General features: G+C 46.5%; 1 protein-coding gene across 1 annotated transcript in view; it reads right to left on the reverse strand.

Moving 5' to 3' along the window:
* The window catches only part of PACC1 (proton activated chloride channel 1), a 50,121-nt gene that overhangs the window by 18,554 nt on the left and 16,215 nt on the right, over window positions 1-15,352 (reverse strand). Inside the window, exon 4 of the mRNA XM_068232938.1 lies at window positions 7,427-7,581. Coding sequence (XP_068089039.1) covers window positions 7,427-7,581 — 155 coding nt within the window. The remainder of the gene's footprint in view (window positions 1-7,426; window positions 7,582-15,352) is intronic.

Below are 15,352 nucleotides of genomic sequence, written 5' to 3' on the forward strand. Positions count from 1 at the left end.
CTCTTTGAAGCAAAGTGTTTTATCCATCCCCCCTTCCCCACTGATTAAAGCATTTGTTTGCTGTTTGCTAATGTGTTCAATAAAATAATTACATCAGTCCTTATCTGCATGAAACTTCTGAAGTTGGGCAGGCCTGGGAAGTATGTAAAAAAAAAAACCCTCTGCTAAACTTTTAAATGTAAAAAGTGGTAAAAGGTTTTTTTTTTAATTAATGAGCCACATTGTTGGCATGCATATTTAATGTGCTATTGAGATGGTCTGGGTGCTAAAAATGGTGCTCGGTTCACTTAAAATTGTTAAACGCTCAGAAGATCATGAATGCGTGACCTAACTTAATAATTGTCAAATAATCCGTTTCCGAGAATCCAGTCTCCTAACTCTTTTACTTTCACAGAACTGAGAGCACATGAAATCTGTGACAGTTCCACTGACTTCACCAATAAGAAGCGACACAGAGGACGGCTTTCATACAAGGACTGCAAGTCACAAGTGACAAGTATTTGCTTAACCACCCTGGCGTTCTATTAAGATCGCCAGGGCGGCTGCGGGAGGGTTTTTTTTAAATAAAAAAAAAACTATTTCATGCAGCCAACTGAAAGTTGGCTGCATGAAAGCCCACTAGAGGGCGCTCCGGAGGCGTTCTTCCGATCGCCTCCGGCGCCCAGAATAAACAAGGAAGGCCGCAATGAGCGGCCTTCCTTGTTTTGCTTACATCGTCGCCATAGCGACGAGCGGAGTGACGTCATGGACGTCAGCCGACGTCCTGACGTCAGCCGCCTCCGATCCAGCCCTTAGCGCTGGCCAGAACTTTTTGTTCCGGCTACGCTGGGCTCAGGCGGCTGGGGGGACCCTCTTTCGCCGCTGCTCGCGGCGGATCGCCGCAGAGCGGCAGCGATCAGGCAGCACACGCGGCTGGCAAAGTGCCGGCTGCGTGTGCTGCTCTTTATTTGATGAAAATCGGCCCAGCAGGGCCTGAGCGGCAGCCTCCGGCGGTGATGGACGAGCTCAGCTCGTCCATACCGCCCGGCTGGTTAAAGCGGATCCGAGATGAAAAACTAACTTTAACAAGTAACTTGTCTATATATCTTATCTAAAGTTTAGATAGTTTACACAGCAAATCTGGCTGCATACAGCTTTAATAGAATATGATTATTTATTCCTGTGATACAATGATAGCAGCCATGTTGTTTGTAAACATTACACAGGGGCAGGCTTATCTGTATCTTGAGCAAAAAACCTAATCCCCCTCCTCCTCCCTTCTCCCTCTGCCTCTGAAATCTCTGGCTAGTAATACCTCCCCCTCCTCCTGCCCAGACTGAGCTCCCATGAGCCCTTGCTACTGTCTGAAAGTGCCTTGGCTCTCTGAAAAGCTGTGGGCGTTGCTTGTTTAGTTTATAGGGAATTAGAGTATTAAAACAAAAAAAGTATTTGGCTTGAGGAATGCCCTATTAACAGTAGGAAAGGAACACAATTATGCAATGAGTAAAAGTTCATCTCGGATCCACTTTAAAGGGGAACTTCAGCCTAAACAAACATACTATCATTAAGTTACATTAGTTATGTTAATTAGAATAGATAGGTAATATATTTTTTTACCCACCCTGTTTTAAAAGAACAGGCAAATGTTTGTGATTCATGGGGGCTGCCATCTTTGTCATGGGGGCAGCCATCTTTTTGGTTGAAAGGAGGTGACAAGGAGCAGGAAACAGTTCCAAATGTCCTGTGTCCTGATAACCCCTCCCAGCTGCACACGCTAGGTTTTAAATGTCAAATTCAAAATGTAAAAAAAGAAAAATTTGCACCAAAACAGCAGAACGAGAGCAACAACATCAGAAATCCCATCATGATTTGCACAGCATCAGGGGAAAAAAGCCCGGGCAGTTTTCTTCTATGCAGCTAAAAATGAGGCTTGGATAAGAGAAACAAAGTTCTGATGCTGTGAAACTGTTAAAGAAACACCAGGCCTTTTCAGTGCTGCTGAGTCGATTTTTAGTCCGGACGTTCACTTTAACAAGTAAATAAACATTTTACCAGTAGGTTTCTATGAAATGTGAGCACTGAAAAGCTGTAAACAGGCAGATTCTGCATTTTGTTTGTTTGTTTACGCTCCTTTGCAAATAACGCAACATCAGATTTGTGTCTCAGAGCTGTCATTCGTTACAGTTTTAAACCGAACCTAAACTCAGAACTTCCTCTCTGCTCTAAAAGATGAGCAACAGAATCAGAATCTATTATTTCGCCAAGCACTACTGAGTTGTGCCCGGAATTGGGTTTGGCAAGTACAGGGCTAAATGTGTAACGGAACATACAATACACTATGACACATACAAAAACATGCTGTACAATTTAGATACATATACATCAGTTTGAACGCAACATTTACATAAGATGACCATAGATTTTGTACAGTGTGCATCAGTGCAGTAAGGTGCAACCAGTTCCCGCTTGACGGGGGAGGATGGAAGAGTACATAGAGTTCAGAGAGTTTACAGCTGAGGGGAAGAAGCTATTTCTGTGTCTTGTGGTCCGGGTGTAGATGGACCAGAATCTCCGGCCAAAGGGAAGCCGACTGAAAAAGCGGAAGGTCGGGTGAGACGGATCATTGGCGATCCTCAGAGCTCTGCACTGGCGCACGGAAGGGGGTGTTCCGGGTGTCTGGAACCCTCCCCCAGGCCCCCTGCACCGAGACCGTATGTGTGTGCGGCGAGGCCTCACGCTGCGGGGGCCTTGCTTGCTGCTGGCGGCGGGCGTACGGGCACCAGGCAGAGCTGCGGGGGAAGAGAAGACTTTCCACTTATGGTGCCTGGATCCTGCGCAGCTTCTATGTACTTCCTGTCCCGGCCGGCGTCTGTCGCTATGGTAACAGCGCCCCCTGTGATGGCATAATCGCATGTCATCACGGGGAGCTCCTACCGATGCGACGCGCCGGGAGAGGCTGAAGATAGAAGCTGCGTGTAGGATGAAGGCAGGTAAGTGAAAACTCCTCTCTCCCTGCTCCCCCACCTACCTAACCTATACTGGGGCATATACCTATGTATTCTATACTGGGGGCATATACCTATCTAATCTATACTGGGGAACATATACCTATCAAACCTATACTGGGGGCATATACCCATCTAATCTATACTGGGGGGCATATACCTATCTAATCTATACTGGGCATATACCTATCTAATCTATACTGGGGCATATACCTATCTAATCTATACTGGGGCATATACCTATCTAATCTATACTGGGGGACATATAACTATCTAAGCTATACTGCGGACATATACCTATCTAATCTATACTGGGGCATATACCTATCTAATCTATACTGGGGGCTTATACCTATCTAACCTATACTGGGGGCAACTATATGGGCTACCTATACTGGGGGGGGGGACCTATAGTTGGCTACCTATACTGTGGGCACCTATACCTGTGTCCACGTTGGGGGCGCATTTTACGCCCTCGCCCTGGGTGCAATTTAGCCTAGAAACTGCTAGTATTTGGCTCCACCCACACCATGTTTTGGCCACGTCCACACACCGCTTTCAGGAATCCCCCCCCCCCCTCCCCTGGAAATCCTGGATTTGCCCCTGCTCTGGAGCGTAGTCTTGAGTTGAAGATTTGAACTAGAGAGGGGAGAGGTTTCTCAATTATTCTTTTTGCTGCTCTGATGACCCTCTGTAGTTTGTGTCTATCCCTGGCAGAGGAGCCAGCGTACCAGACCAGGATGGAGGAGCAGAGGACAGATTCGATAGTGGCGGTGTAAAAGCTCGTCAGAAGTTCCTGGGCCATGCCGAACTTCTTCAGTTGGCGTAGGAAAAATAGCCTCTGCTGGGCTTTTCTCTGGGTGGAGGTCATGTTGGTTTTCCAAAACAGGTCCTTGTAGATTGTCATGCCTGGGAGACGTGCACAGGGAACGCTTGCAACTTCCGTGGCGTCAATGCCTGATTGGAGGTGAGGTGGAAGCGTGCTTTCTGAAGTCAGCAATCATCTCAACTGTTTTTGCATGGTTGAGGACCAGGCCATTCTTCCTTATACCAGTGGCAGATTCTGTCAACCTGGTGGCGGTACTCCTGCTCATCATTCCCAGAGATGAGGCCCACAATGGTGGTGTCATCAGCGAACTTGATAACTTTGACAGAGTCTGCAGTGGACCTGCAGTTGTTAGTGTATAGGGAGAATAGGAACGGCGACAATACACATCCTTGAGGGGCCCCTGTGTTGGTGGTCCTTGGTTGCGAGATGATAGTGTCCAGCTTGACGGCCTGTGATCTGTTACTTAGGAAGTCCATGATCCACAGGTGGAGGGTCAGGAGGACCTTGAGGGCGGCAAGATTCTCTTGAAGTATTTGGGGGCTGATGGTGTTAAACGCCGAACTTAAGTCAAGTAGGAATCTGGTCTATCCAGGTGTTCATATACGAGCTCCAGGTAGATCTTTATGGCATCGTCAGTGGACCGGTTTGCTCAATACGCAAACTGGAACGGGTCCAGCAGGGCCTCCGTGGACAGTTTGAGGAGAGGAAAAACCATGCTTTCAAAGGTTTTCATGATAACGGATGTGAGAGCCACCGGCCCGAAATTGTTGAGGTCGGAGCTACCCTGTTTTTTGGGGACAGGGATGATGGTGGACCTCTTGAAACAAGCGGGAACTTTGCCTTCCTGGATGGATTTGGTGAAGATGGAGGAGAGGATAGGTGCAAGCTGCTGTGTGCAAGTGTTCAGACAGGCTGGTGACACTACATCTGGGCCTGAGGCTTCCCTTGCGTTTATCCTTGACAAGTGCTGCCGGACCTCGTCTTCGTTCATAGTTGGAGGGGGTTGACTCGGATACGGGGCAGCTAAAATCAGAGGAGGGGGCCAGAGATACTGGGGGCCTAGCTGGTGCCGGCTGGCTCTTAAATCTGCAATAGAACTCACTGAGGCTCTCAGCGAGCTCGGTGCTGGGAGTTGCATGCTGAGGTGGGGGCTTGTAGTTCTTGGCAGCCTTAAGCCCCTTCCAGACAGCCCGAGTGTCTCGCGAGGAGAGGTTTTGTTCCAGTTTTACAGCATAGTTCTTTTTTGGTGGCCGTCAGTTCCCTTCTTAGGGTGTTTTTGCCCTCCTATAGTCCTCCTGGTTGCCAGACTTGAACGCCAATTCCTTGCTCCTGCGCAGTTGCCTTAGTTTACTGGAGAACCATGGCTTGTCGTTCGGGTAGTGTTTGCGGGTTTTTGTTGGTACACACTGGTCCTCACAGAAGCTGATGTACGAAGATACGGTGTCTGCCCACTCGTCTAAGGCCGGCACTTCAAGAGCCTTCCAGTCCGTACAGTCAAAGCATGCTTGAAGAGCTTTCTGTTGGTGGGGTCTGATCGCTCCCCCAGTGTTTATATTTTTTAACAAATATTTTTGTTATTTATTTTTAAATAAATTGAGTTTTTTTTTTTTTTTTTTTTTTTATCTCCCTACCTCCCTCTCTTCGTCAGCCTGTCAGCGCTATCGGCTGTGATAGGCTTCAGCCGCACATGCAAAAACGGATCCCCCTCTACACAGACACAGAAATGCAGGGAGATCCGGATTGCCTTCTGCCTGCTCCTCCCCTCAGCATAGGTTAGGTGGCTCAGGTATAGGCTAGAGGGGGAAGCAACCAGGAGGTGGCAGCGTGCGGCAGGAAGGGTCCCCACCTGGGTCCCCCGCTCCCTCTCCAGCTATTTGCGCCAATGTGTAATGTAATGTATGCAGCGAGCGGGGAAGCTTACCTTCCTTCCATTGCTCTTTCTGACATTTATCACGCGGTGACATTTTTACTGCTGGCAGGTGATGTCAGTGGAAGGAGATGATGCATTTTTGGCAGTTGGAAACAACTGTTATTTCCCACAATGCAACAAGGCTTCCACTGTGTGATGCCAGCACCATGGTCGTGACATCACACTGTGGGAGGGGTTTCACCACAATATCAGCCATACAGAGCCCCTTGATGATCCGTTTGTGAAAAGGAATAGATTTCTCATGGGAAAGGGGGTATCTGCTACTGCAGGGGTAGGGAACCTATGGCTCGGGAGCCATATGTGGCTCTTTTGGCTCACAGACAAATCAGTAGGGGTTGATTCACTAAGCTACACTACTCAAGCAGAGCAGCTTAGTGTGGCAGCACAAGTAACATTTTCAAAGTAGTGCACACTACTGCTGTAGCAAGCACTACTAATTTACTTGCGCTACCCCAAAATAAACGGCTGCTCCAATTGTCCCACCCTGGGCCCCGTCAGGTCCAGTGACTTTGTAGAACGAGATCCCCACACTTTGATTGGCCCAATAGGCTGCCTGTCACTTGACATGCAGCCTATTGGGCCAAAGTGCGGGGATCTCATCCTACAAAATGAATCAACCCCTAAGTCAGCTAGCTAATTGTACAAGCTGTTAGTTGGTATTTCTCCTATCTGGCTCTCTGGGAAATTGCTGATGTTGCTGAAACCCAAGAGAAGCTGAAGACGTGTCTGACACTTCCGCTGGCCGGCGGATCAACTGTATACACATCACCATGGCAACAGGGAAGAGAGCCCTACTGACCCAGTTTGAAACATATTGTATGGCTCTCACGGAATTACATTTTAAAATATGTGGCGTTTATGGCTCTCTCAGCCAAAGAGGTTCCTGACCCCTGCGCTACTGACTGGGATGAAGTTCAATCCTTGGTCACCGTTTCTCTTTAAAGGGGGTGGAGGGCAACTTGTGATAGTGGGCCCCGGGCAACAAAAAGTACAAACCTTGTACTGCTGGTATTTGTATGTACGCAGTACAATACAATACAATACTTAGTCCTCCTTCTGACTGGCAGGTGAAGGCAGTGAATTAATCACCTGTCAGCTTCCCTCATGCACCAGCTGGGTGCTTGTTAGCGCTTGGTACTGGCAGTAAACAGATGCATCCACCGCCCCTCCAGAGTCACATTCAAGTGTAGCTGTAACCATGTAGCTGGCTTTTTTGCCACAGAGTAACACCACCGTGTGTCCGACGCTGACATTTCTGGTATATAACCGCTGCCATGTGGCTGCAGCACTCGATATGTGTTAATGGGCAGCAGACGGGGCACTGAACTGCCCAACGTGCACAGTTCAGCCATCTGTCTGAAAGAGGCCTTACTGATTAGCAGTGAGAGGCTAGCAGCGGAGGTACATGCACCGATGCTGAGCTGCCAGCAGGTGGAGATATCTCGTCAGACTTTCGGTTTTACCAGTCTAGAGGCAGACATGCTGCACAGGCCGGGTCTTTACCATGGACAGGAGGTGGAGCTATCACGTCACACCTACCATGGTCAGGAGGTGGAGCTATCGCGTCACACTTACCATGGTCAGGAGGTGGAGCTATCGCGTCACACTTACCATGGTCAGAAGGTAGAGCTATCGCATTACACTTACCATGGTCAGAAGGTAGAGCTATCGCATTACACTTACCATGGTCAGGTTGGTGAATGGGTCGGTGTAGTTGATCTTCTGGGTGTCACAGCTCTTCTCTCCAGGCTGCCCGGGGTTCTTCAGGGGCTGGATGTGGTTGTAGAACTCATGCTTACAGCTTAGCAGCTCCGCCTTCCCCGGGTACACAGCAATGCCTGATCAAGAGCAGGAAAATAACAATATTATTATTATTTATTGTATTTATAAAGCGCCAACATATTACGCAGCAATATGAGACATTCTATAATCAATAAATCAGTCACAAGTCATCCTGTCACGTGTTTAGTAAGGAATGATTACACAAATGTTTTCTAACAGCCAGTGAGAAGCCACTTCTGTCTGCATAACAGTTTCATGTAGTCCCTGCCCACTCTGCTCTCAACCTGGGAGGGGGAGGGGCTGCTGTGTCAGCCAATCAAGCCATTGCATTGCCCAAAAGCTAGACCAGTGGTTCTCAACATAATTATGGCATGTCACCCATAAAGTGACACTGAAGCAAAAAACAAAAAAACAACTTATAATTAATTGTATGGGTAGTACGGATAATTAACAGAACATTAGTAGCAAAGAAGAGAGTCTCATATTTTTATTTTCGGCTATATTTATATAGCTGCTTTTCTACAACATTGCATCATTCTCTAATATTTGCAGTTTACAAATTACACTCTGTATTTTAAATGATGAAACAGAGCAGAGCTAATGAACCTTTGAACTTCCTGGCAGAAAAACCTGAAAAAAGCTGAACTGAAAATTATCAGTCAAAAAATAAACATACACAGGTCATACTTACCTCCCGTGTAGTCTACTCCTCAGTCTCTTTCTCCTGTCCCGCGTCTTGTTTGTCCATTGTGATGAAGGGAATTCTCTGTCTTTTATTTTGAAAATGGCCATTACCCCCTAACAGCTTTCTGGTGAGCAAACTGTTAAAACAGTAACATTGCCCACTTGAGCCATAGGGAAACATGGACATTACCTGACACATCAGTTGTCCTCTCAGCTATAACTGACAGCAACGGATATATAACTAACAGCAACTGCTATATAACTGGACAGCAACTGCTATATTTCAGGTCTGACAAAATGTTGTCACATCTTGAAGGGATCATTGTCAGAAGAAAATGGTGAGCTTCTGAGAGGAACTGATGGCAAGGTAACTATGTAATGTTCATTTGAAGTTACCTCGTGTGTTTATTTTAAATAATTTTACTTAGTTTAGGTTCCCTTTAAGGGCCCGTTTCCACTAGTGCGGTGCGATTTCTTTGCGGAAATCGCATAAAAGAATTTGCATGCGGATGCAAATTCGTATGAGTTTGTATGCAAATTTTCATGCGAATTCGCATGCGTTTTCGTGTATTTTTGTAAGTATGCAATTTTAACCATGTCAGTGTCTGTGTGCTTTTACATTGGACTTCCACAAAAATGTATGCGAATTCGCATGGAAAATTTGCATAGCGAAAATGCAATGCAAATTCCTACTAAATACATTACATGTGAATCGCAAGCGATGTGTGCGGTGTGCGAATTCTGATGGCTCTGCTCTGCAGATTTTTCCTGCACAGCAAAGCGCTCAGTTGTCCTGACAAGTGGAAACAGGCCCATTTACTTGTATTGGTTATGCGGATCTGCATGCAGAAAATGCAAGTGAATTGCGCTAGTGGAAACGGGCCCTAACAAACAAGAAACAGTAAGAGACCGGATAAGATAAGTGTTTCAGAAAAAAGCTTTGCTCTCTGACTAAATTAGTCAGAGAGCTCAGAGAAGTTCTTTTGCATAGATAACAAGTGAAGTTTCTTAACTCTTCCTGTACTGGAAACAATATGAAACTCATATCTGTGCTACTAATGTTCTATTTCTTAAAGTGGCCATACACTGGTCGATTTGCCATCAGATCGACCAACAGATAGATCCCTCTCTGATCGAATCTGATCAGAGAGGGATCGTATGGCTGCCTTTACTGCAAACAGATTGTGAAATCACAATCTGTGGAGCTGCCGCTGTCGCCCCTCCCCCCCCCCCCCCCCCCCGCATACATTACCTGATCCGGCCAGCGCGAGTCCCTCAGTCTCCACTGTCTTCTTCTCCACTCTAGGCTCCAGGGCTGCAGCTTTACTGTACTTCCTCTCCGGGTAAGTTTAAACAGTAGAGGGCGCTCTACTGTTTAAACTTCTTGGCGGGACAGGAAGTAGCCAGCCGGAACCCAGCGGAGAAGAGACAGCGGAGATAGCGGGGACTCGCGCCGGCGGAGCAGGAAATGTATTGCGTCGGTCGTCGGGCATTCGAACGCCGCTATCAATGCACTCCCGACCCGCCGGCGATCGTGGGATATGTTCTGCACGGACAGAACGACGGGAATCGTCGGGACCGATCGATTTCGGACGAAATCGATCGTTCGGTCAGCGTTTGCACGACGATTTTACAACAGATTCGATCACAGTGATCGAATCGGCTGTATATCGGCTGGAAAAATCGGTAAGTGTATGGGCCACTTTAGCTGTACTACACATACAATTCATTATATCATAAGTTTATTTTCACTTCAGATTACATTTAATGAATTCATTGGCCAAGTACAAAATCCCCTATTGCTGGCACCATCATCTTATCTACTCCTCAATGCAAATATATTTGTTAGGTGTACTCCACAATGGTGAACAAATGCTTTTCAGACCCTTCTTGCCGCTATTAATCAACTATTAATATTCAGGTTTATTTACATACCATTTATCATTTTGGGGGGGGGGGGGGGGGGGGAGTGTTTTCAAAACTTACCATATTTGATTGATTACGACAAGCTCAAGTACCCCCCGAGGCCTACTAATGGTACATTTGAACCTTTATGAAGCTGTTCTCAGTTGTCTAGCACCTGTGGTAGGTCTAGCACCTCAGGTGGCACTTACCTACTAAAGTGCCACCTGAGGTAAGTGCACCATGCGTTGAAAACCTACCACAGGTGCTAGACAACTGAGAACAGCTTCATAAAGGTGCACATAACAGCGAGAGGTCCAGCAGTAATGATCACTTGGAATAGTCACTGAGATGCAAATAATTTTTGCTTTTCTGCAGACTGGATACAAAAATTGTACTCAGCTTGAAACTAGCAACACACATTCCTTCAACTTGCCTACTTTTTGTACCCCCAATTTAGACCCACCCTGTCAATTTTACCAATCTTGCCAGTCATGGTGCCCCCACCATTGCATCCCCAGATTTCCTCCAATTTAGATGTGTGACAGTGACGTATATGCTAATTAACTCCATCCAGAAAGTACAAATTGAGATGAGAAAATCACATCTTCTACCAGCTAATCCAGAATTTCAGGGTTTTTTTTTGTAGTGATTTGATAACCCCCAACTTCTGGCTCCTTGGTGAAGATAATTTGTTCTTTTTGAGAATTTTTCACTAGTGGTCAGCGGTTCTATGCAGCAGCCAATCGGGTTCTATTCAGCAGCTAATCAAACAGCAGACAGGATCAGGAGACAGAGGAACCCGCCAGTAGCTGATTAAGGGCCTAAGCCCACTAACGCAGTTGTGTCCGCTTTTCAGCATCTGTAACATTGATATGTTGCTGAAAAGTGGACTCAACTGCGCACAACTTCGTTAGTGGGCTCAGGTCCTAACAGTGCGCAGCATTCCTGTATCCAAGGTTATTCACGGATCCTGTATTTACCCCTTTCTGACACAAAACTAAAGGAGAAGAGTTAGTGAGCTCTGCTCTGCTCGTCATGTCGACTGTCAGGTCAGGCGGTTTACCTCTGCGCAAGTTTGCAACTAATGCATGGAAAAGCCAACGAGTAAGACACAGTGCAAGGTGGGTTCTTTAGAAATCTGGTAAGGAATAAGCAGATTCAAGGATGCTTGGTATTAAAGCAAACCCAAAATCGGTTTAAACCAAAATGGGGCCCTGGGCAAAATTGACATGGGACCCCCCCTTACCCGCGCACCGCCCACCCACATGTATTGCAGTATTAGCTGCCAAAGCAAACCTATCCTTCCCCACTCCAAGATAGAAGCAATAGGTGGCCCATACATTTCTCCCCCAGATAGTATTAGGTTGGGTCCTGGGGCCCCAGAGCTGGTTGACGGACGCCCAGGTCTGCTCCAAAAGTGAGTAGGGGCCCCCTGGGGCTCCTGCAGATTACTCATAGTGGAACAAACTTACCTGTCCTCAGGGCTGTGGAGTTGGTACAAAAATCATCCGACTTCGATTCCTCAGTTTATTATTATTATCATTTATTGTATTTATAAAGCGCCAACTTATTACGCAGCGCTGGACAATAAATATATACAATGATACAAGGATGACATACATAGGGTTATACACATAGAACAAAGTTATACATGCAAATTGTACAAAATGCATGATCATGCAATATGGGCTGGTTAGGTAGGCCCAGTAATACAAGTACAGGATGTCATAGGACAGGAGCACATGATCCTGTAAATTACACTAGGGAGTGGAGGACCCTGCCAGAGGCTTACAATCTAAAGGGAGGGGTGGAAACACTAGGTGGGGCTGTGAAATATTCAGTAGAGAGTTAAGGTGGCCATACACTGGTCGATTTGCCATCAGATTCGACCAACAGATAAATCCCTCTCTGATCGAATCTGATCAGAGAGGGATCGTATGGCTGCCTTTACTGCAAACAGATTGTGAATCGATTTCAGCCTGAAACCGATCACAATCTGCTGAGCTGCCGCTGTCGCCCCCCGGGCCCCCGCATACATTACCTGAAGCCTGGTCCCGGGCATCTTCTCCACATCGGCTCCCGGCGGGCATCTTCTCTGGGAAATCGGGCCAGTGTATGGCCAGCTTTACTGTGTGCTAGGAGGTGGGTAGGCCATCATAAAGAGGTGGGTTTTGAGGGCTTGCTTAAATGTGCTGAAAGAGGGAGCAAGTCTGACGGGTGGTGGAAGGGCTTTCCAGAGGGTGAGGGCGGCTCTTGAGAAATCCTGCAGGCGGGCATGGGAGTGGGAGATGCGTGGTCGTTGGAGGATCGGAGGGGGAGACCTGGTGTATACCTGTGAACAAGCTCCGAGATGTAGGTAGGGCAGGTGACCATCAGCAGTTGGAAAAAACCTGCCATTTACCCTAGGGCCCCCATTTCATCTTAATCCTTTTCTGCTTCTGAGATTTATTGCTAACTTTTTTAATTTTTAGCTCCCTTCAGTTTTGTTTGTTTTTATAATAACAGCACATTGTGGTGGAATTGTCTGTTTCCTTGAAGTTCCAATGTCAGCATAACTGCCTCCATAAAGGACAAAGCGACCTTGTGTGCAGAGCAACAGAACGTTTGTCAAGTGTAAAGAGCTGTTGTGCCGTAACTTATCTTACTTTACAGAAGTGAAACTGACACTGCAGACAGCGATATCTCCAACAGAATCAGCGCATCAATTATTCACGTGTTCTCAGTTCAAGAAGGTTACATTACACATAACCCCAGAATCACACTCTCCTTTATACAAAACAAAAAAAGTTTGCCTTCTTAAAACTTTTGTTTTGCATAACATTTTAGTAAGAGGGCTTTTTGGTCCTTTGTAGCCCCTTGCACACTGCTAGCAGTTCTGGTTCACCATGAGCTTGCTGGGTAGTCTCTAACTCTCCTTTATAGTGGCTCCATCCGCCTCACATTCTAAACCAGTGGTCCTCAAACTAAGGCCCGCGGGTCGAATGCGGCCCCGAGGCTTTTTCACCGGCCCTCCACTCTCAAAATGTATTACTTATAGATGTGGTCAACTGCATCTTTAAATATTAGTGTCTTGCAGATAGAATAGCAGTGCTGGTACCATCAATCCACAGGGAAGCCAGCGAGCAGTCATTCATTGGCTTCCAATCAAATTATACATCAGGTGATACTGCTGTCCAATTGGATGACAGGTACGCTTCACTGTCAGCGTATGCTTCACTGTCTGGCAAAAAAAAGTTGTTTTTTTTTTTTTTTACTATCTGTACATGCTGTATTGGGGGCATAATATCTGCTTTGGTTAAATGGGAAACAAAAGGGCTTCACGTGTAAACAGGTAATAGTTAACACTACCTTCGTTCAATGTAATGTTTTCTACATCATATCATGTATACTCCGGCCCCCCATTATTTGAAGTATGTTGACCCGGCCCTTGATGGAAAAAGTTTGGGGACCCCTGTTTTAAACGGACAAAGCCCCCCCCCCACCCCTCCTATTTGTGTACGGGCAATGCGTGGCTCCTCCCAGCATGTCCCCCACTTCTGTGTGACACGCTGGAGAAAAGCCTGAACTGCTATTCTGTTCCACCAGCAAAGAGACTGTTTGGAAGCAGTCAGGAGATGAGTGGGTGAAGGCCAGATTTCCACCACTCAGGAGTAGACCGAGAGGGGACAGAGCTCCTGGACAGACAGTCATCTCTGCAGCAATAAGAGGCACAGCCAAGATTTTACACATGTCGAACTTCAGTCCTCGAGTAGCCCTGTTTTCATGTTGGTCTTCTCCTGACTGATGGGACACCTGGCCCTCACCCAATCCCCACGTGACTGCTCCCATCCCAGTCACTGCCACTACAATGTAAATATCTGTACATCCATGTAGAGCTGTCCCTCATTAGCCCCTCCCCCCACAAGTCACACTGCCTGGTAACATGTACGGATCAAGGTTGCAAGAGTGCAGGTCCCCCTAATCCCCTTTTACCAGCGACCTCTGCCTGTCAGAATTTCAGGTTGCCATTGACATAGCTGCATCACCCTGCCATGCATATGAATTCACTGGAGTTCGGTGCAATTACAAAAGTCAGCAAAACACTGAGCTAAAATAAGCTGTAAAGGGTAAATTAACATGCAGTATTTACAATACATATGTGGAATGAGAATGGGCAGTGGTACTGAAAGAGGGCATGTTTATATAGTAAACGGTTTACCTAGTGGCAAAGATTTTCTTTTTCAGCAGAGCTAAACATGTTCAGCACCCTGGAAGACTTTTGTCTTTCACTAGATAACAAGCAATGCTGAGCAGTGCCACATAATACGATGGCCCTATATAAATGTATATTCTGGCATATAAGACTACTTTTTAACTCTTGAAAATCTTCCGAAAATTAAGGGGTCGTCTCATACGCCGGGTGTCATTGATGCCGGGTGATACGCCCTATTCTGTTGCCGACAGAGCGAGAGCGTGTAACCTGGCGTCACCCACCGAACTACTGGAGCGTAGAATCTGGCCGGCCAGAAAAGGAAAAGACACCTCGTCGTCGGAACCCCGGGAGTCGCAGAGTCAGGGCAGCGTGAGCAGCGGGACGCAGCCACAAGCCCTAGAAAGTGACGATAACATAAGGGGATAGAAGACGGGGTGAGTGCTGCGGTGCAGCGTGGATAAAAAAAACTTAAAGGAACACTCTTGAATGCATAAAAGTTGGTGAGCAAAACAAGGAGAGCATTTCCAATATGTCCAAGCTGCAACTTGTGATATCAATATACTAAATGGAAGGATAATGTCCTAAGGGGTAATTATACAACAACCAATAGATTGGACTGAGTAGTCGAGATTGGTAGAAGATACTACGATTGCTGCAGGTTACCATTCAAAACAGGTCGAGAGATGATAATTGGAATCATTGATCCTATTTGCCCTATTTTTGCATTAATATAGGAGAACTTCCCATTTGTGCCACGCTTTTTGAACAGCAAGATCTGTCCAGAGACCGCGCTTCATGTATGGTTGGTGTGTGTATGTGAGGAGCGCTCCAAGTTCTAGGCAGGCTTTTTTAAGGGGGGATTGGGGGGGGGGGGGTTTATGGGAACTATGTGTAATTTTTGATACAATAAAATTTGTTATGCAGATTGAGAACTTGAAAGTTCAATTGTTTGAGAAGTATTTAGCTATTTAATGTTCTCCTCCCAAGGGGAGTTAAAGAAAAACTCCGACCAAGAATTGAACTTTATCCCAATCAGTAGCTGATAC

Source organism: Hyperolius riggenbachi, chromosome 4 (assembly GCF_040937935.1).
Source record: "Hyperolius riggenbachi isolate aHypRig1 chromosome 4, aHypRig1.pri, whole genome shotgun sequence".
NCBI classification, from domain to species: Eukaryota; Metazoa; Chordata; class Amphibia; order Anura; family Hyperoliidae; genus Hyperolius; species Hyperolius riggenbachi.